This window comes from Gallus gallus, chromosome 8 (genome assembly GCF_016699485.2).
Source record: "Gallus gallus isolate bGalGal1 chromosome 8, bGalGal1.mat.broiler.GRCg7b, whole genome shotgun sequence".
Lineage (NCBI taxonomy): Eukaryota > Metazoa > Chordata > Aves > Galliformes > Phasianidae > Gallus > Gallus gallus.
In genome coordinates this window covers 23,905,663-23,927,966 of record NC_052539.1, presented here as the reverse complement: position 1 = coordinate 23,927,966, position 22,304 = coordinate 23,905,663, and the positions used below count along the sequence as shown (strand labels likewise).

General features: G+C 41.8%; 1 protein-coding gene across 5 annotated transcripts in view; it reads left to right on the top strand.

The window, feature by feature from the left end:
- RAB3B (RAB3B, member RAS oncogene family) overlaps positions 1-22,304 on the top strand; it is a 47,177-nt gene that overhangs the window by 3,445 nt on the left and 21,428 nt on the right. Inside the window, exons 2-3 of one of the 5 annotated variants that reach the window (XM_004936788.5) lie at positions 2,181-2,258; positions 7,149-7,376. In XM_004936788.5, coding sequence (XP_004936845.1) covers positions 2,238-2,258; positions 7,149-7,376 — 249 coding nt within the window. In that variant the 5' untranslated portion in view covers positions 2,181-2,237. Of the gene's footprint in view, positions 1-2,180; positions 5,079-5,821; positions 6,298-7,148; positions 7,377-22,304 lie in introns of those variants that run through there. The other 4 variants (XM_015291222.4, XM_046944884.1, XM_046944885.1 and 1 more) reach the window with 4 other exon arrangements.

The window sequence follows — 22,304 nt, the reverse complement described above, 5'->3', positions numbered from 1 at the left end:
TCACAGCATAGAGGGCATCAGAGCACAAAAAGCAAAGTAACTCACTCGTTTATGGCAAATGCTGTGCTGCAAATGTGAGGACAGAAGGCAGCAGAACAACGTTCACCTGCACTGCAAAGTGCTGGCCCTGTCTCCTCGTGATTTTGGTTTGCAGGTGGTTCCTACAAGACAAGACCAGTGTCCAGTCCCCTGGTTTACTCAGGACAGCAGCTTGCTTTTACGCAATGGTGAAAGGTTTTAGACCTGGTGATGTACAAAGATGGATAGATAGATACTTCTCGCGTGCTGAGCCTGGCTACGGTCAGACAGTAGCTCCAAGTCCTATGAATCCCCAGTAGCCAAGCTTGCTTTATTAACAGTCTGGTTGGAAGCCAGGTCACAGCTACCTGCAGGGAGCTGTATTCCCATGCAGCACTACCCTGCTGCCAGCACTCCTGCTGCAGAAGGACCAGCAGTGAATGCCACACGTCCTGGAACAGAGTTGCTAAGTATCTGCTTCGTGCATTGCTATGAGTGGTTTTAGTTCGTTGGGCGGCCTTGGTATGTTCAGTAGTGAAATTCTCAAAGGTATTTAATGATTAGCAGTTTATCCCAGGTGAAACCAAGGGAGAACTGTAAATCTCGAAAGTCAACAATGCGGGAACTTCTATTTCCTTACATTTTTGGCTATTGTAAAACTAGAGTAACGGATTTCTTCTTCCTGAGAGCTTTGTCATGGCCCTGAAATTGAGGATGTTGGGCAGGAAATGGGAGAGGCATGGTTCCAGACATGGAGAAACACATGCCTCGAGGAAATCCGCCTGACAACAGCCCCTGCCTGCTGCCTTGCACGCTGTAATTGTGAGTGCAGAGAGCTGATGGGACAGGGACAACAGCCACAGTTTCCGTGAGTTTTGTTTCACATACAGCAAATTCCTAGAAGACTTTTTGAAGCTTTTGTTCTCAAATCTAAACAGGTAGTAATAAACAGACCACGTTGCTTAAAGGTTTCTCTTCTTTAGTTGTCATGCATACTATATATGCAACTTAATCATTGTGTGCAAATTCCAGGCTAAATCCACTACAGAAATCTAATTGTGAAGATCACTGGACTCAGCAATAAATCAGTTTTATTTTTTGCTGTAAGAAAAAATACATTTTCTTTCTGTTTACGCTTATGGGTTATTTCTGTTCTAGATGTAGCAATGAAACTGTTTGGATGACGCTTCAAAAAAAAAGGTTCCTTGCAATCATTTATAATGCTGAATTGAGAGACAGAGGCAGCTACAGAGAACAGCTGCTGCAGAGGACAGGGCTGTGAGAACACAGGGGAACAGAAACAAGCAAAATGTGGAGTAGTTTGGGCAAGTGCAGGGTGCCCCTCTGTGTGCCAAGTGGGGCAATTATCAGTTGTGTGGGTCATGAGAAAGGATTTGTCCTCATTGGTTCCAAATTGCTATCTAGAAGAGGTGGCTGCAGCTTATTTCCAGAAAGTCTGAGTTTGCCCGGGTGTTCCAGCACACTCCACAAGGCAGTGCAGTGTAAATCAAGGTAGCACAGGGGGGTTCACCCTTGTTTTTTGGAGAGGAAATGCATCAGAGATGAAATTGGCCTTTAGGTTGTAGTAAGCGTGAGAAAGAGGACTGAATTCTGTAATGCTTTTCTGGTCTATATCTGGAATAACAATTGCTTTAAGGCAGATACTGTTATATAGATGTGCTGTTAGGGGGTTGCATTTACATGTGCAGTTGTAATCGCTGCTCAGTAGACTTTGACCCAGGCTGTGTGCAGAACAGAAGTACATGCAGGTGCATTTCAGGTGCTCCGTGGCTCTATTTCCTTCAAACAGGGAAGTAGGGTGTAACAATTCCTGTCTGAGGTTTTGCATCCACTTCTAGAGCATCTCAGGAAATTAAACTTCACGTTAACCTAGATGACTTCTCCTTAATAAATGATGTTTAAAATTTATAGATAACTTCAATTATCTACTGTTATCTCAGTATCTGTTCATAACTCAAACACCGTTTCTCTTTGCTTTGTGTGCTGCAGGGCTTTCCCCTTTACTCCCAGTGAAGGAAGTTCAGACCTTTATACAGCAGTGTGTTTGCAGTCTAATCTATCTACTCATTAGTGCCTTACGTAATATTCTCGTTATCCATCTCTATCATAAACGTAGTAATCCTTTTGCTTCTACATCGCAGGTTCAACAGTGACCACTCTTGATTCATATAACTCACAGCAAAGCCTCCGTCTGTCTCATGGATTATAGATCTAAATTGGTAACTATCGCTTGCTTGCCGTACTTATTAGAAGTTACATTAATTGCTCATACTGTGTCTTCTGCTTCTGATAAATCTCTCTTGTAGTCCTAGCATATAAGACCTTAAGGGCACGGCCTTATTTCCTTTATGAGCTTTCGTCTTAGGACAGCATGTATTGGCTATAAAGTTCCATTAGTAGATAGAGATCTGATTCAGAATTCAGTTTAAGTCCTGAAATGGGAAAAAAAAAAAAACAACCAACACTTTATTTTTTCAGATGATAGAGCACATAAAGGAATGGGTTCTTATAATAGAGAACTGACTTACATGTGTAGCTTTGTATCTGGAATATTTTTAATGTAGACATACTTCTTAATACTTTCTTGGGAAAAAACCCCAAATTATTAAATCTACTGAAAAGAGGTTATGCTGCATGTGAGTGATGTCTCCTGTGGATTACTGCTCAGTTCTGAACAGAAGGCCTGAAGGAGCCTTCTGGTTTAGCTGCTTTTTTGTTTCTTCCCCACCACGTACCTTACAGCATGGTTTCTGTCATCGTTTGTATCATCCTCAGAGCTGCCTCTGGTGCTCCTGACTGCGTTCCTGTGAGCCTTAGCAGACTGCTTATCTATTTGTCTGTAGCACTGCGTGTTGACTTCAGTACTATGTAATTCTTTTTTCTGCCTCTACCTTTATTTAGCCTCACTATTTCTGCTTTTAAGTGAGTGCATCTGGTGATCTTTTTCTCTTCCTTCCACATTTGTCAGCAACTGGATAGCCAGGAGTCAAATAGGTACAGCTGTGCTTGTGACTGTGCCTCTTCTCTTGTTCCATGCTGTTACTGCTTAGTCCTTTTAAATGATAGACTGCCTTTTTTCCTGTTCTTTGTTGGCTGATCCTGAGCGCAGGAGCAGTAAGATGGAAGTAAGAAAAAGGAGGTTATCACTCTGAAATAGGGTGCTTTGATGATGATGAAACAGTTAAGCAGTCATTTTTAAATTGCAACTGGTATATAACACAAATCGGTTCGGGCTTTAAACATAAAGGAGTGACAAACATTGAAAGACATTGTGGCTGTCAGAATTGCACGGCATGTGTAATATACAGAGTGCATAGATTGATCATGTTAATATTGCAGATATTTCTTTCTCTGTAGTTTTAAGTATAAGTGCCATCGATGTGAGCCTGTTTTGTTGTTAAGGGAGGTGGCTGAGGGAAGGCAAGCAGACCCTCCCAAGGGCAGTTCAGACTCCTTCCTCACGGTGTTGTGAGAGAGTGGGACATGGAAACAGCCTTGCCTGTGAGCAGGTATGTGTGGTGGCTGATACACAGACACCTGTGTACTTCCAGAATAGTGATCGGATCAGATGTATTGTTTCTGGTCTGTAAGCAGATACAGAAGAGCTCTCAATGAGTTTGAAGCCAAAATGATATGGGCTGGAAACATCCAAGGTCAACTTTTTTTTTTTTCCCCCCTGTAAATAAGTTCATGGTGAGATACATCAGTTGATTTCTGGGCAACACCATCAACTTTGACTGGTCACATACTGCCTTTCACTGTAATTGTCTATAGGCTGTAAATATTGCAGAACCAAGGCATCAGTGATCACTGTTAGGGATTTGTCAGAGCAGCATCATTTTGATGGCTTGTGCTGTTCTACAAAACCTTTAGGTTTTCACCACAACGTTAGTTGCAAATTAAAGAGCAGAGCTGTGTGGAGCCACTTCTCTGACCTGTGTCAGCAACCACAGAAAGCCAGGAAGGCTGCTTTCCCATGGAGGGGTCTCAGGGCCATAGGCTTCTTTTTGTAAACTGTATTAGAACAAAGGGGGAAATAAAGGCAGGAGAGACACCTTGACTGAGAAGGGTGTTCTTTGGTGGCTACTAAGCTCTGATTAAGATTTTGTTGTATGAGTTTGGGGCTGAGATGCCTTAAGTTGCACTAGGAGAGGTTCAGGTTGGATATTAGGAAAAATTACTTCTCAGCAAGAGTGGTGATGCAGTGGCCCAGGCTGCCCGGGGAGGTGGTGGGATCACTGTCCCTGGAGGTGTTTCACAACCATGGCTATGTGGTACCAAGGGACACAGCCAGTGGGCTCGGGGGCTGGATGGGGGTTGGACTGGGTGATCTTAGAGGTCTTTTAACACAGTAATGATTCAGTGGCTTAGTGACTGCCATCCCACTGCTCAGTACCCTCTGCTTAGCTCCCCCAGTTGTACTGCATCAGGAGCTGAACCAACTTCAGAAGCAGCCCAGCAGAACAGAAGAAGTTGAAGGAGGAATTATTTTCAGCTGGGATCTGCCTGTTCTCTGAACAAGCTCAGTGTGGAGTCCTGACAAGGGAAAGCCTGGAGCAACAAGAGAGTGAGAGGAAGGTGGGGATGAGGATTAGAAGGAACTGGGAGAGTTGGCTTGGGCATTTGGGCACAAGTTCTGGGCACCCCTCTGAAGGCTTTCAGCCCAAATGCCTGTTGAGTGCAGCTTCAGTAATGATGTGTGATAAGGAATTAGTACTGCCGTCCTTCCAGTTTCACTTCAGTGATAAGAGGAGGAGGAGGAGGAAGGAAAAGTCAAATTCAAGCAAGGAAGTGAAATTCTCTTTGAAATGTTTGTGCTCCAGCACTGCCTGTGATGTTACAGAGCCCACAGCATCTCACGCACAACCCCAGCTGCCAGCGCCAGGCAGAGAGGTGTGCTTCTATGACAACTGCACCGCGTCCTCTGCGAGTACCTCTGATCTTATTTTCTGCATTGTGCCTCTAACAAAGCTGCTCCAGCTGGTCGCGTTCTGTAATTGCTTTTCTAACTCGGATTGGAGAGTGGCATTTGTAGCCAGGTACGCTTTTGATTAGAGCAATCTAGGGGGGTAATGGAAGCAGCAGTGTGTCATTTAAAAGATTGGCTTGGAGTTTGCAGGTGGTTTCCATAAAGGTGGGGATAGGAAGAAGACACTGATGAGTGAAAAATTCTCTCTGCCTCTAAATCTTTAAATTGCCCAGGCATTTAGTAATGAAGGCATCTCACTTTTCCATTCACGGAGACTTGAAATGGAGAAGTGGAGATTTTTACTTTTTTTTTCTTGTTATCAAATGCAGGTGCACTGTCAATGGCACAGCTCATTGATGGCACAAATCAACTAATCTGGGTTCCTAATTTCTGCAGCTGAGATTTCTAAGATTTGAGCTGAGGCAGTGAATGTGTGTGCCTGAGTGTGTGTGTGGAAGTCAACTGGATGCTGAGATGTGTTAAGAACTGCAAGAGATGAATAGAAGAGCACTTTTCTGATGTGCTTTTGAGGAGGAAATTTGTACTTGGGTTGTTTTGGAGTGCTTGCAAAGCACTGACTAGCAGCTGAAGTTAAGAACTGTGTGTATCAGGGCTGGATTGTATCCTGCAGAGAACTGCTTGTGGGAAGATGTGACTGCATGCAGTGCAGCTGTTTGGTATCAAGCTGCTGCTGGAGCTCTTCAGAGCTGTCATCATGAACACAACCTGTGAAAGGTGCGTGTGGCCCTTTCAGTGTGGGAATGTTGCAGGTGTGTAATCAGAGATAAAGCAAAACCAACTCAGTTTAAACTTAAATAAAGCATGCACAACAATTTGTTTCTCCTCCGCTGGGAACTTAATTTAAATTGGGATGTCAGCTTAACCTGGCTTTGGACAGTGTTTTGGGTTTGTAGCTTTTTAAATACAGTGGGTATTAAGCACTTTTTTCAGCAAGTGAAATCCAACGTGTGAGCAAGATTTGATAAGAAAGTGGACAAGCAGCTGCTTGTTAGATCTGAGCTGCTGCTGTCCCTGTTTGCAGAAAGCCCTGACTGCTTATAAGGAGCCAAACCTTCACCTGCCTGACAGTGGATAGATTTTGAAAGAGCATCGGTGATCAAAACTGTGGTATGCTGCAGGGTGAAACTTCCTTTCTCTCCTCTCTGTAGTTAGTTCAGTCTGTGTTGTTGTCTTCTGCTATGGTACAAATAGAGGTGAAAAGGTAGGGGCTTGTCTTCTACTGCTGAGCGTTGGAGCTGTGAAGCTATAGAGAAGCCCAGGGTTGCTTGGTGAGTTGCAGCTGTGTTGAGGTTTCAGACTCTGCAATTACTTTTTGATTTCTGAATCCAATTTAGGATCACAAGAGGAGGAGGAGGAATCTGAGGCTGCATCTTTCCCCTGCATTCACTCATGTCCCTCAACTCTCTGCTCCCTTTAGCTGATCCGGAGGGATCATCTACCTTTAGAAATACTGCTGGCAGCGTCTTATGCATGTTCTGTTTAATTGTTGTCTTCAGAGTAGGTAGCTGTTGGATGGATTTGAAGTTGTTAGTTAAAAATTCTTTTGTCAACTGATGTTTCATCTTCTCCTGTTGCTAAGTTTTGATTTCATTTTTTTAAAAATGTGTAAATATGGAGGGTAGAACTTTCATAAGTATAAAAACGATGGTGGTGCATGAGCTAAAAATGCAGGTTTTTCCCTAGCAGTCTTAAAAAGAATTATTTAGTTTCACCTGCCTCAGTGGCTGCTCTACGAACAGCATGGCTGGATGCAGTGTCAGAGATTTTAGTTCTTGTTGCAGTACTTACTTATGGGAGCAACAGAAATGGCAAGCTGCCACTGGAGTAGAGAGTGCTGTTTCCCCAGTACTATCAGAACAGTCTGCAGTAGCCATCTGTTAGTCTCCTACATACAAAGCAGTGCAACAGGTGTATTTCTTGGGTCTGGAAATCTTACAAGTGGATAGCAGAAATTTACAGGCATTATTTAAAAGAAGTTTTCAAGGTATGTTGCTCTTTCTTCAGTAGATGTAGTGCTTGTGTCATTAGAAAGAAGAGAGATAAGCTAAACATATGGTATGCAATTAAAGAAAACAAGTACTGAACTGTCCTTTCACAATGTTTGTCCTTCTTTTTTCAGATGGCTTCAGTAACAGATGCCAGATACAGGCAGAAAGATACTTCGGATCAGAATTTTGATTACATGTTCAAACTCCTGATCATTGGCAACAGCAGTGTGGGTAAAACGTCCTTCCTCTTCAGATACGCTGATGACACTTTTACGTCGGCCTTCGTCAGCACAGTAGGAATTGATTTCAAAGTGAAAACAGTTTATAGGAATGACAAGCGAGTGAAACTGCAGATTTGGGTAAGTGCCAGCATTTAAAAAAATATTTTATATTAAACCCAGCAAAGATATGACAGTAAAAAATAGGTTGCTCAGATATTAGATTTTGTTGTTGTTATTAATACAGATTTTATTGTTCATATGTTTTGTGTGGCTTTTTTTTTTTCTGCTTATTCCTACAACATAGCTTAATAAGTTCTCTTTGTATTGCTGCTTCAGTTGACTGATGGGACTCTTGATTTGGTCTTAAGCTGATGCTCCTTAGTGTCAGGGGTCACTGTATTAATAAACTGAAGCAAAACCCAAAGCAAATTGTTAGCCTTTTTGTAGAACCTTTTGAGTGAGCACTTGTAGGTAAAAAAAAAAATTCAGTGAGCACTGAGTGAGTGATCTCTAGACATAGCTGCTTCTGTCACTTAACACCCTTTGAATAAGGCACTGGGACCTTTCTGCCTGCAGAGGTATGCTTCAAACCTCCTTGACAGAAATGGCTTCTTGGTGAATCAAATGGGAAGAGAGTTTGTGCAGGTGAGTTGGAGGGCCCCTCTGCTCATGGCTCCTTGTCTGACTTGGAAGACAGCCTTCTGGCCCAGTGTTAAAAAATAAAATGTCCCTGAGCTTCAGAGTTCCAGAGTGGAGGATCAAGGCTGAGCAATTGTGTCAATAGCTCACTGTGTTCCCGTTTATGGAAAGCAGGTGTGTTCTTTCATTCTATGTAGTGGTAAATTACTTCAATTGCATTTGTACCCTGACAGTCCTTAACTCTCTGTGTCCCAATGAATTACAGAGTGTGTTTAAAAAAAACCCAAGCTTGCATTGACATATTTCAGAGTACCATGGGGCTCCTGCTGCAGTTCCAGTTAGCAAGATTCTTCTATTCTGTGTAAAAAGAAAATATCTGAAATAAGAGATCAGGCTGCCTTTCTTTTAAATGATTTCCCGGAGCTAGCTCACCAACATGAAACAGCTGTTTTGTGGTTTCTCCCACAAGTTTAAGCTTAAAGGTCAGAATTGAAGATGAGTTGAAACTGCATAGCATTTCTATCAAAACCCTATTGCAGCCAGCTAAGGTCAGTCTTCTAATGCATCTGTGAAGCTTGATTTATATTTGATCTCTTGTTACTGCATCTAAATCACCCTTTTCATTGTGACTATTTTGAATCCAGAGTGAGAATCTAAACTGCAGAACTCTTATTATTGTTTACTGCAACAGTATGATTCATTGTATGTGCTGCTGGGTACAACGTACAGCAAATTATATAATGAAAGATCCTGACTGTGTTGCTAAATTCTGGTACTGAAATGAATGTAGATAACCTAGCATGGATCTGCTTGATTTTGTCTAGGGTCTGGGTAATGAGAATATTTGGAGCTGAGGCCCATTGAGCCTCAGTAGATTAAAGAAATCCATCCTGTGTTTGATTTTTTTCTTGATCTCAGATCATGAAATTCTCTAATAAATCATTTAAAAGCAAAATAGAAAGCACTGTGAAAGATTTGGTTTTGTTGTTGTTTTTTTTTTTTCAAAGATACTGTGATTGAAGTGATTTAAGCACTAATTTTAAGCAAATGTTTGAAGATTTCAGGAAAACAAGACCTTAATAACCTTAAACTTAAGAAAAGATAATGTCAGGCTGATTCCTTTGTGGGTGCAAGCTGTAGGACCTGTAATACTGGAGTTAACCAGCAACACTGTTGATGGAAAATTTATTTTCAGTAAAAGGTTCGTTTAAGTGCTTGACAGTTTCCAGACTGACTTGGCTCTTCTCTGTTTCTGTGTTCCTTGTGTGGATCCCTGCTGTGAGTTGTGGTTTAAGGACCAGAAACAAAAGCTTTGTGTTTACTGCTCAAGGAAAAACAGAAAACCCCACAAAAAACCAAAAAACAACCCCACAAAAAGCATTATTAGAACTTGTTTACTCCCATCCTGTCCTAATTGTAATTTCAGTGTATCTGTGGAGCCAGTAGCATACCAAAACTCTGTTCCTATGTGGAATGAGGAACCTTTCTACCAACCTGTCTACTGATTCACTTTTTAAAATGATTCACAGTTGCTATTGAGTTTCTGTGTGTGTAGTTCCCTTTTAATGCTTTATTTTACTTGTAACGTTCCAGTTATGTTGGCTTCTTAACACTGGTGAGTCTTAACTGAATCAGATTTAATCTGAAATTAAGAAAGGAAAGAGAAGGAAGGTGCAGGTCTCTAAAGGAACCATTTCAAATTTTGGCATAAAACCAAGAGAGGAGCACTTCTAGGATCACTGCTCTGAGGAGCTACCTCCCAGTCCGTGTGCGCCTGCAGATCTCTGGGAAGTGGATGCAGCTGCAGCAGGCTCGAGGAGCTTTGCACAAGCAACCTGGTTTTATGTCACGTAAATCTCAAGGTGGGGGAAAGTTCCCATGTCTGTCCTGTGCCACAATCCAGAATGATCAGTGATCTTTGGGACTTCCAGCGTTGACTTTTGCCTGTGTTGGTCAGAAAAGCAGTATATCTGGGTGTAGGACCCAACTACCTGGAGATCCCTGGGTTTTCTTAAAGGTAGGGAAACCTTGTACTGCTTGAAGTGCCAAGCTGTCAGGTATAATGATCAAAGATGAGAACTGCTCTATTGAATTTTAACATGATTACTGGGCCTTTCACTTTGACATCAACTTCTCAATTACTCAAACTGATATTTTAATAAGGCTTCTTACCATTTGTGCTATTGATGGAGTGCTTTGGGAGATGACCTGTTCGTCTGAACAGACTTGAAAGGAAACTCTCTTTCTCTTGAGTTGGGGACTGGGAGGAATGGGACCCGTCAAAGATATTTGTTGTGTGATTGCTCTGCTGCTAGAGAACAAAACAGTAAAATGCTTCTGAGAGGGATTATACAGGATAGTTCTGGGGTTTTTTTCTTTAAAAGGGAACTGTAAGATCACTTGATTGTGTTGTCTTGCTTTGGAGTGGTGATTCGATGTAAACTGCATAAATGACCTTTACTGAGGAAGTTCATAGTGTAGCCGGATGAGGTTCGGTAATTATCCCTTCTAATTTAAAATATTATTTATGTAAATATATTAATATCATGTAAATATTCTAATACCTGCATAAATGTAGTTCTAGGATTAGACACTTTTTATGGCACTGCCAGCTGTAATAATGGTTCCACATAAAACATCTCCCTAACGATATATTTGGGAGCTGCTTTATTATCCCTCTCTGTATGTGTGCTATACATGTGGCTACTTTTGTTCTTGACCACCAGTTCTGTTTTCTCAGAGCAGCTAGCTGGTGATCAGAAAGGAAAGCTGTTATAATTTCAGATATTCATTTTTTTTTATTATGAATAAATCTCAAAGGCAGCATTATTATATCCTTAGCAAATGCACACAGTTCCCACTAAATGCAGTGCTCCAGTTGCCTAGCAGCTAGACAAGGCCACTCCGGCCAGATCCAAGTGGAAGCAAGGTGAATGAGTAAAAGGTTTGGCTTCAGGTGAGAGCAGTGAGAGATTTCTTTTTTTCTTTTCCTTCTGCACATTTTGATGTCTATTGCTGGTAAGCAATAATAACAGCAGAACTTTAGAGCAACGTAGTGCTGAGGGGACAAAGCCTGGTCCTTCACGCTGGCTCAATCTAGGTTAATTCCATGAGCTCCTTGGATAGCAGCGCAGACCTACTAATGGAGAATCAGTGTTAGTGTTGAGCCCCAAACACCTGCGTGCCATACCACTTTGGGCACAGCACGGTGTATGATCTGCGTGAGGAATTTCATTGCCCTTCGTTGTATTTCTGTACAGCACCCTACACAAGTCTCACTTTTGTTGCATGTGCTATAAATATATATGTGATTAATAATAAACATAACTAAATACAGACTTTGGCAGCTGCTATCACAGTTGAAATTATTTGCAGCCCCCTTAAGCAATTTGAGGCTAAATTTAACTTCAGATTGAAAGGCAAAAGGGATGTGCTGTTTGGAAGGGACCAATGTCGTCTCTGAACCAAACCAGTCTATGACTACGATTTAGACTACTGTATGATTTTTCTTTTAAGATGCTGCTCATCAGATTTGAACTATTAGGATGAGTACAACTTTTTCTTTCCCATTAACAAAACTATTTCTATGGCTTAATTGGTGAAACCTGTAGGGGTCTGAGATGCTTGGGTGGATGTCTGGGACACGTGTGCCACAGCTCTCAGGCACAGCTGGGAAGAGGGTACAAAGCATCATTGCTCTGTTTTTGTGGGAAGGATCTTTACCAACAGAAATGTGACAGCTGCTAATCATGCTGCTTGGCAATTACCATTACAACACAGGAAAGTGTAAGCCAAAATAAACGCCAAGCTGTGTAGCCATCTCCAAGGCAAATATGCAGTGTTTTAAAAAAGCTTTTTGTGCATCCAGTTGTCGCCTGGATGACAGGATGTTGCTGTGCAGCTCTACTCACAGGGTAGAGATTCTGAAAAGTAATGCTGGTAACTAGGTTCATTTTTTCACTTAAAGGAGGTAAATTTAGAACACCATCATACTTGATTGTAAATTTTAATGGTAATTGCACACTTAAGCAAAAGCTAATTATGCATTTCAGATGAGAGAATCATCTATTCCCCTGGCATCCTATTTCCATCATGTTTTTGATAAGTTCCTTATTAGCACTGACTAAACTCAAATGCTTGCACAAAGCTTGTTTCTAAAAAAAGATGAGTTCTGTAACTCTAATGTATAGATGGAATAGTGAAGGATGTCTCTAGAGATCTCATGAGCCTCATTCTGCTCAGCGGGTTCATAGCTGTTGTGAGATCCTCTGATTTTACTCATAAGGCAAAGAACTAAAATGGATAAAGTTATGCTAGTGAAAAAACAATGTTCCTCCTTGTAAGGGAGGTGAGGGTTGTATCTTATCTGTAGCACTGGGGGCTTAATGGGTCCCAAGAAGAAAAATCATCGTGGCTGAGTGGACACGAAGCACTGCTTCTGATGTTAAAACACAGTGTAGAATATCTGACCGGAGAAGAGGTACAGAAACTGTAATTCAAACTAAGGTTTTGGTTATATCTCAGTAGTGATGCTCCTGCTTTGGAAGGACTTGATGCTCATGCCACACTGAATGTTCTTTAGGATTAGATTTAAAACAGTGCTAAAAGGGAGAGATGGAAAAATGTAGCAATAAAAACCTTCATAGTTCATTTTTCAACTCGCTTAAAAAAGAATGAATTCTTCCTGCTATTGTTTTTGGAGCCTATTGAATTGCTTAACAGCTAAGCTTGCTGAGCGGGGCATTCCTATGATGGCATTTAAACAGTTAGCTCTTCAGGTTTATTTCTGTTTATAGTTAATCACCTCAATCCCATTGTTATCTCATTATAAGTCTGCGTTACAGCAAAGCCCAAATTCATCTTCAGCCTGAGCTCTAATACACTGGAGTTATTCCAGTTTACAGTATTGGACTTGATCTCATTGCAGGGCATAATATCTCTGTGTGCTACACCTTTGCAGAGTTATCAGGAATATGGAGTATTTGATCCTGTTTGGTGCCTTTCAGGAAAGTGAAAGTTACAATACTACATTCAGAGGCATCATGCTGTATTCAGCTGCTGATGGTTCAAATGTTTAGCCCTTTCCTAGAGAAAAGGGGCTGATGTCAACTTCTTGCCCAGTAGGGGAAAGGCTTTGTTTGGGATATCTCAGGTGGAGTTCTTCATTTGATACTGTGAGGCATGTACATGTTGAAAGGACAGAGGTGTTGCTGCCCCCCTGACCTTCTGCATGTAAGGCTTTTTACAGCAGAAACCAGAACAGATATTTTAGTGCCTTCCAGTAGAATGAGCTGTCATTTTACAAGGGATTTAGACTTCTGTGACTCAAAATGTTTTCCCATGGTGCCTGTCTGGTCAGAATCACTGTTGTTATAATGTTATGTAAAAGATAAAACTGTGAAATAATGACTAGACATATTCTGTGTTTAAATATGCCTGGTTACACCATGATTGGTTACAAGACAGCACTGTGGATGGAAGTTATGACTTCTCATAGTGCTTGCATCAAGTGAGCACATACTTAACCTGTGTCATATGTTTTTGGTCAACAGAGAAAATGCAACTACTTATTGAGCTTAGTCACATTTGTACCTTTCATGCATTGTGTTGTCTACAGCACTGTCTTATAGTGCTGTACATGCAACACTTATGAGTAGGCTGAAAGGCTGAATTTAGAGACAAGAACAGTGAACTTGACCACAGGATCTGGTTTTGAGGTGGGAGCAGTTGTACCCTGTAGTACAAGTGGAGTACCTGCCATTTAACAGTGGGAACTTTTTCAGTTATTTTCTGCTGTCTAGCTATTTAACATCATTCTGACTCATTAAACAGCATGAATTAAGCTTCCAGGTATTGACCACTGTTTTTCTGTACTTCTGTCAACAAGGGCTATGCTTAGTCATGGGGAGGGAAGGTCATATGCATAACCCTGAAGCATCTGTTGAATTATTGGAAAGAGGAATGAGCGATGATCCTTCCAGCACAAGGGAAATGGTAATGTTATTCCTTATCCACAACATAAAATCATCTGTTATTGTCTTTTCTTTAAACAAACAGGTCCCCAGAACACTCTTGCCTGATTACTGTAGTTAAGTTGTGCTGAAGCTGCAGCGTAGCCATAGGTCCTCAGGACTGCTGTGCGTGGGGGTGTCAGAGAGCAGCAGTGTCATGCTGTGACATGTATGGTGCTGGCTTTCCTACTGATAGGCTTGAAACTGAAACGGGAGGTCAGGAGAGTTTGAAACTTGGGGCAAGTGGCTGTGAGTAGAGCAGATAGAGAGCAGTACGGTAGCTTCTAGCATGCGTTTATGAAAGAACCTAATGTGATGTGAGGCTCAAATGATTGAACCTCACGTGTTATTTTCAGGAGTATCGGTGGCAGTGTTGGCTGGCTGGCTGCTTGCTCTGTGCCAGTGCTGGAGGGTAAAGTCATGGAGGGAGAGCAGTGTGTGTAGGTGCATGCATGCACATGTGTTACTGGTGTCTATCAAGTAATACTGTCTCTCTGCTTTTCTTCTAGCCAGAGTGCTACAATAAGAGAAAACATAAAGGGGATTTGTGCACAGCGTGCTTACCAGGCAGGTTATTCACACTAATGCTGCTTTTGCATGGCTTGTTCAGAGATGCAGCTGCTGCTTCCTCTCTGTTGCTCTGCAGATGGGTGATAACACCACGGCTGTTCTGTTCTGAAGGTACCAGGTGTTTGAGTGCCATGGTAACAGCACGGTGCTCTGAGCTCTGCTGAGTGCCCGTGGTGCAGAGCCTGCTCAGCTCCTGTGCTGAATGGTGGTGGGCTGCTTGGAGGCGGCTTTGCGAGTCCCTGGGAATTCCTTTGCCCAGTTGTCTGCAGGTCCATTTTTAATGTTTTTCTCATTTATTTTTCTTTGAAAGAGAGAAGAAAGAAATAACTCCCATTAAGTGTATTTGGGATTGTTTTTATTACTATTTTAATTCTAGAGCTGTTCTTGGAAGGCACAAAAAAAAAAGCTTTCCCATTGAAGTTACCACCAAATCTAAAGTGCTTCCTTGCTGTGCATTTTACCTTCATGCTGTATGTTTTTCTGTAAGGCTGTATTGCTCATCCTGTAGTTTTCACTTGGCTCTGTGTTATGTAGAAGTCAGATGGCACCTTTATAAACACTTTTGCATTAACTGTAAGGATAGATCTGGCAGAATACAGCTGTAACAGAATTTGCAATAGTTGAGTTGTGCAGAGGAGTGAACAAGAAGAGGTGAGGAAAAGACAGAAAGTTGATTTATGTGTTTTCTATTTAGAAAAGAAGCATTCTGACTGCAAAATAGCATGCAGTCAGTTCACAGAATCATAGTATCATAGAATGGGTTGGGTTGGAAGGGACCTTTAAGCTCATATAGTTCCAACACCCTGCTGCAGGCAGGGACACCTCCCTCTATGCCAGGTTGCTCAAAGCCCCATCCAGCCTGGCCTTGAATGCTTCTGGGGAGGGGGCATCCACAGCCTCACTGGGCAACATGTGCCAGTGTCTCAATACTCTCATGCTCAGTTGATGCACTGAGTATAGCCAGGCAGAACTGATCAAAGATTGCATTTGAGACTCTCCTGCATAAAAGGGCACGATGGACCTTAACTTGCATACTTCTCTGTGTCACTCCCAGTCCTTGCTGACTTGTAAAGCTGCTGTGATTGCTTTCTGCTGCCTGAACCACTGCAGACTGTCCCTTCAGCACAGCCATGGGGCTGGTTCCAGTTGGCAACAGGATGAATTCTGAGTGCCGGACTCTGTCCTGCTATGTATCTAGCTTATTTCCATGTTATTTGAAGGTGCCCAAGACTGAAGGTTTGTGTTGCATGTTGGAAATGTGTTCCTTCCGAAAGCACTGATTCCAGGAACTGTGGAAACTTCTTTGGATTGCAGGCAGTGCAGAAAGCTCAGTAGGGCTGGGCTCTGCGGGCAGAAAGTGTGGTGGAGACCAACCCTTCTGTGAGAGCCTGGAAGCCACATGGGCTGCAGCCTTGCAAGGCTGTTCGTGTCAGGGCATTGTGCTTCCTGGGAAGAGGAGCATGCATTTGGCAGAGCTCTTCAGCCAGTTTGTATACACTCTTCCTGATCAAATCCTGTCTTGGGTTGTTTACCTAACTGTGAAACTTTGTGTAAAGCACAGAAGGCACTCTTTTGGGCTGGCTGGTAATAATGGGAACTCAGTGCCACCAAAGGAGTGGTATTTCTATACTGGTGCTCATATTCAACTGCTGTGCTGTAATTATGTCACAGCTAAAAATCCATGCTTGTTTAAGGCTTGTAATCCTTAGCTAAAATGTGTGTCGTCTTTTTAAGAATACCCTTCATCATGAAAACAGTATGCAGGAAAAGTCACTGCTGCAAAGATATTAAATGAAGTAAATTTGTGGTGAGTGCTTAGTTTTCCCTGAGGCTTCAGGGTTTGGCAGTGCAAAATGAATCATTTCTTTTCACTTGTGCTGGTTAACCATTTATCCAGGGGAAAAGGAAGAATCTGCGTCACATCCTGCCTCTGTGAAGTGCTTGCTGCTGTTCTGATCTGTGTGTACCATGTTCTCCACCATAGCGTGTTCAGAGCTGTGGCTGTCATTTGGAGATTCGTGAAATCATTTCAGGTTTTCTTCTAAAATTCTAATCTAAATAATAATAATGCTTGAGAATGTCATTATTCTATTGAGAAGCTACAAGATATCTAAAGGAACAAATCCCCAAAAAGTCATCCACACCACTGTGGATGGCAAAACTTATTTGAGTAATCTTTCACCTAAATGCAAAAATGATATTGATTTTTCTGGCACTTTGCTTTTTAATGGCTCTGAGTTAAACCCAATGACATCCACACCATACCTCGGCTCAGAGTCGCTCAGCAGCTCTCCCACCTGCAGCTCCCGTCAGACCTTTATTTTCCACTAACAAGATGTTTATACGTTCAAGTACTGAAAGTATTAAACACACGTATCCCTTTTGCTCCCACTGAGATTTTCAGGGCTTTAAAGTTTCTCAAATGGCAGCCATTCCTCATGACTGAGAATGTCCTCCAAACGGAGGAGATTATGTTATCCTGTAACTGCAAGAGGGTCAGTGCAGTTGCTTTGGTGATTAAAAGCAGCAATGTGTGCTTTTTCTTCTTTGAAAGAACAACTCTTTATCACCTAAAGGCAAAGAGGTAGTACTTGTTTTGATGGTTGTAACGTCAGAAACCCTCTTGGTATTTATGGTTTTTTTTAGCTCCTGTCTGCACGTCCAAGAAGCATTGCAGCATTGTTGGTTTTTTTTTTAATATTTTTTTTTGTGAAGGAAAGAGTGAATAAATCCAGGATATCATATTTGCTAAATACCCTGGCACTGTCATTGGAAATATGAGAAGCGAGGGATTTTCACTTCTAATTTATCCACTTTTTTATGGGTAGAAGAAATTTGATATGAATTTAATTGCCTTCATACTGCAGGTGAGTCATGTGTGTTCCATGAAAATCAGATTGCTCAATGAAGTATTGTTCAAAATAGTCCCTCAAAGGGAGATGCTGAGTGACTTTTTCAGAGTCATGACTCACTGAATCTCCCATTTTTTAAATGAAAAGATTCCCGTGAAATGTTAATTTTAAGATCTGATTTATTAAATTCTTGATTAATAGCAATAAAAATGTTAATTTGAGCGTGTGTCGAGGCCCGAGGGATTTGTGTAACTGATATTCTCTTTATGGGAAGAGAAGCATAGTTCAGTTTTCACCAAAGATCTGGCTTTGTAACTCAGGATGCCATGGCAGAGAGTGGAAGTATTGCAGCACATTCTCTCCCTGTGAGGTGTGATCAAGAATGCATCTCCCTGCATCATCCCTGATGCATTCTTCCTTCCATCTAGAGGATACAGAGCACCTATCTATCTGCGGAGGACAGGGCAGGTGTTTACTAGAATGGAATCTATGTTTGCATCTTTATCTCCTACCTCTTATTCTCAACAATGAACTCAAGTTTTGCACTTCTGCACAGCACAGATTGCTGTTTGGATTCATGCTTGCAGTTTGGAGCTGTTTCCAGCAGTGAATTCTGGCTGCAGAAGTGCTTTCCCCCGGGGGCAGAGGTGTGCTCTCCGCTGAGAGGCTTGATTCTCTGGTTTGCTAGTGGTCCCAAAGTATCACCCAGCTATCAGTGCTGCGGAAATCCTGTGTGTCTAACATTGCTTTTATGATTGACATCTTAATTCACTGAGTACTGAATGGAAAAGAAAATCATTTCTTTGTTTCATTGACTATTGATAGAGAAAATTGCAGTTCTTAATTTTACAGCACTGCTCTTGCTAAATAAAGCACCTGACTATATTTTCTTTGGCTCTTTCTCTTTACTATTATTTTACTATATTAAATGCAGTCTTTTTTCCCTTTGGATTTCTATCCATTTTTTGTGCCCTGAAGCTTTAAACACCAAGTTTTGTGAGTCATAAATGTTCCAGGACATCAAATTAAGTAGAAACTGGAGAATGAGTTCTCAAAAGGTTGTGAATGTTGCTGACGTCAATCTGAGATCGGAATAAGAAAGAAGATATAGCTGATGGATCTTGTGAGCAAGACTGCAAGGGCACTTATGCTAATTCTGTTGTTGGAACAGAAATTGTGTTTTTATAAATGAAGGCAGTAGTCCCAACTGAAGCTCTAACAGGCATTAATCGTAGTAACTAGATGATCTTGAGCTTTCATACTTTACAACGAAATTTGCCTTCAGCAGTTTCAAACAGAATGGCTTCTAAATGACTAAAATGAATGGCAGCATGCTTTCTACTTTCTCAACTTGTGATACAATTCAGTTTTCCAGCTTTGATTTTGCAGGATTCCTAACAGGATATCCTTTAAAGGAAAGTATGATTATTATTTTTTTTAATTTTATTTTTAATGAACAGAAAACTCTGAAAGTGTTTGGAGATTTTACCTGATTGTGTATAGGAGAGAACTTTGAAAGTAAGAAGTCATAAATACCAATATCTTGAGAATTCTCTTGATAACATGAAAGATTTAACTTCTAGAAAGTAGATACATGCAGATTGTGCGTCCCTATCAGTTTGATATTATTGAAGCTTTCCAAAGGCGTGATGAGAAGGGAGCAAAAGGATATTTTCCTTGTGGTAACCACACTTAAGTTGTTTGCTGTTAGTTAGCACTGCAGAATTTGTGTATGCGTTTTTGGGCATGAATGAATACAGCAGTTCAGAGTTGGCAGGTAGCTCACCTGCTTACTGAATACTGTATCCTGAGAAGTTAACATAGGACAAAATGTACTTTTATGCTGAAGCTGAGAAGAGTGCAGGGGAAGGAGGTCTGGCTCTAGAAGGCTGTGCACAGCATCCTATGAACAGAAATTGTTTCCCCTGCTGGTAAGGGGAATTGTACATAATTCTGCTTTGCTTTCATTTTGTGTCTGTTCTCAAAACACCTGGCCACCATTCTGATCACAAGCTTGTATTGCTCAGGACCAGGTGCTGAACTGCTTCAGCTGCTGCTTTGAGGTGGTGTGGCAACTTCACCAGCCCATGGTGACTGAGCACATAGGCAGAGAGGAAGATTTTCTCTTTCCTGAAGCTGCTGGTTTCTGGTTAACCAGCATAAAAATGCACCTGAATTTATGTCAATCAGAATTCCTGAAGAACTCTTCTGCCTCAGGCAGTGACACTTGGTTATGCTTCTCCTTCCTAAGCTTCTTAAAGGTTTAGCATTTATGAGTCTCTTATAATACTGTTTGCTTGACACATTGAGTAAGGCATATGACAGTGACCGGATGAGAGCAAAACAAGTCATCTAAATGGAGTACAAATTGAGGCTTCTCTTAAAGAGAATGGAGAGGCAAGAAAGGTTTCCTGCTGTCTGAAATCAGCGTAGAGCAGAGCCATTAAAATAACGGTAGTGAATTTAATATAAAAATGGGTTATGTGTCCTCTTCCCGGCCGGCTTCAAGCCAGCAAGGCAGGTAGGTGGTGAAGGGGGTGGCTGTAGGGCTGATGGGGTGCCCATTCCTGTGGCCCTACAGTTGATGATGTGAAATACCACGATGTATGTCCTGCAAGCACTGCAGAAGCTGAGACTCCTGGTCTGCCTTGTGAATCCCAATTCTGGGAAGTGGTGTTTGGCTGAAGAGGAAACTCTTGGTTCTGACCCTTGATTGGGCCTAAAGGAAACAGAAAAAAGGTACTCAGATGGATCAATACTGATCACTTTCAGAAGTCAGATAATCGACCCGTGATAGCTGTATAGCACTGGCTGAAAATAATTGCATAAAATATTTCATTTTTCTTTTTTTTTACATGTTTTTACATGTTTTTAATGGAAATTGACTCAGTGTTGCTGTTGGCTGTAGCTGTAGAAAGAGCCTTTCTACAGCAGCACAGTTTTGTTTGATGTAAGTTTCAGCCAGCATATGGTATGCATTTTAACTGAATGCACAGAGAATTAATTTGGTAAAGTTGATTGATGTTCATTACTGACATGAGGATATGCTAATGAGAAACAATCCATCATTGCTAAATGACTGTTTCAATTTCTAGCACAGTTGAGACGGAGCGTATGACATGCGTGAAAAATACAGTAAAAAATGGGTTTGGACTCTTTTGGAACTTCTCTCAGTGGTTACTCCTTGGTGAGCACAGACAGACATTTTTCTGATGGCAGCACATTCTTTGGTCAGTATAAATGAAAGGGTTGTTTTGAATGCCTGTGATTATCTCCTCTATGTGAAAGAAAAGGAAAAACAACACAAAAAAACCACGGGAGTTTTATGGAAGGGAAAAATGGCTACTGAGTGTATTTCTCATGCAAAGTCAAAGAACTCTGCACCCTTTCCTCACATTTTTTTTTTTCTGCTACTTTCTTTCCTGACAGCAGCTTGCAAGCAATTTCCATCACATGCAGCTCTCTCCTCAGTGATGTGCAGTTTATTCCAGTAGTTTCCCTGCCTTCAATGTTTGATAAGTTTTGGGCAAGCTCTGGGAGCAAAGCTGTTTGGTGGTGGTTTTTTTGTTGTTGAGCCTCTGTATTAACTTCTCAGCTTCCTGTGGCTCGCAGCATCTGGTCTGTGAGCTGCTCTGTGGGGACTGTTGCTGTGTTTAACATCACCTGCATGTTTCATGCCTGGAATTTGTCCTTCTCCCTTTGAAAAAGCTGTTCTGCTGAAGCAGGGTGACCTGGGTGGCTCCCCACTAATACAGAGAGTTCGGGGGCTCACAGCTTCCCACCCCATGCAGAGGTGTGAAAGCCTGCAGCTGCTAGGTACTAACAGCTGTCTGCTGCCACACTTTCTATTGGAAAAAATGCTGGTTTTCAGCAAATCTTTTCCCTCCAGGCCAGGAGGTTGCATTGCAAAGTGCCAGAATATTCTCCTTTTTAAAAAAGTTTCAGAGAGAGGTTTGGTTCAAATGCAATGCTGGATTCCCACAAAAAGTGAATGAAGTATAGGCACCCTGCCCAGGTGAATCTTTGAAATCATTCCTTGAGGTTTTAATTAACTGGAACGGATTCCTTCTAGATGTTTTTTGCTGAGAGAGAAAAAGTGTAATAACATCATGGAGAACTGCAGCAGAAAGCAGACTGTTGGATTCAGCACTCCAACTTCTCAGCAACTCAAACCTGGGGCTGAAAACTTCTTGTGAACATTCAGTTTGTAGGTTGGAAAGCTTTCTGATGTTTTGCATGGCTAGAAATCAACCTGGGTTTAATATGTTGTTCTTCATAGGTAATAGAGTGGTAATGCCTTCCTTGGTGTTGCTATTCTTCCTGTGCTCCTAGTCACATCAGCTTAGCTGTGATCCTGCAAGTACTTAATGTACACACTCTGCTTTAAGTGTCTTAGAACAACAGGCTCTGCTGCTCTTACCTGAACATTAAGTAATATTATAAGATATTTTGGTAACTTTCTACTTCAGCACTGGATTAAACAAGCGTGGTTTTAAGAAGGCAGAAATATTGAGCCTGATCAGAAAGAGAGGAGCTCTGCTCCTCTTTCCCCAGGTTCCTCCATAGGGTCAAGTTGTGTACTGGCAGCAGTGCCAGTGAGGTTGTTTTGTGCACTGCCCTGGACTGGAAGTGTGAATTTCTGCAGCTTTGAATGGCAGAAAGCGCAGCCTTTGACAGGAGAAGAGCAGGGAGGATTCTGGTTGTGAACAGGAAAACAACCTGAGAACTCAGGATTTGAAACTGTGATATGTAAGGAGGGGAACATTAAACATCTGTGAAGAAGAAAGGTGTGCTGACGCACGAGGGTGGCTTTGTAGCTCAGCCTGGCATTCTCCTTGGGCAAAGGATGAAGCAGGTTGGCTTTTTCTGCTTTCACTGTTTGTCTTGCAGGATTTGCTCATGTGACATGAGCACAGTTGCTAAGATAGGAAGAGGCATGCTGGTATTTAATTTGCTCCTGTCAAGTGGCAGGGTGGCATCTCCATTGGGAAATG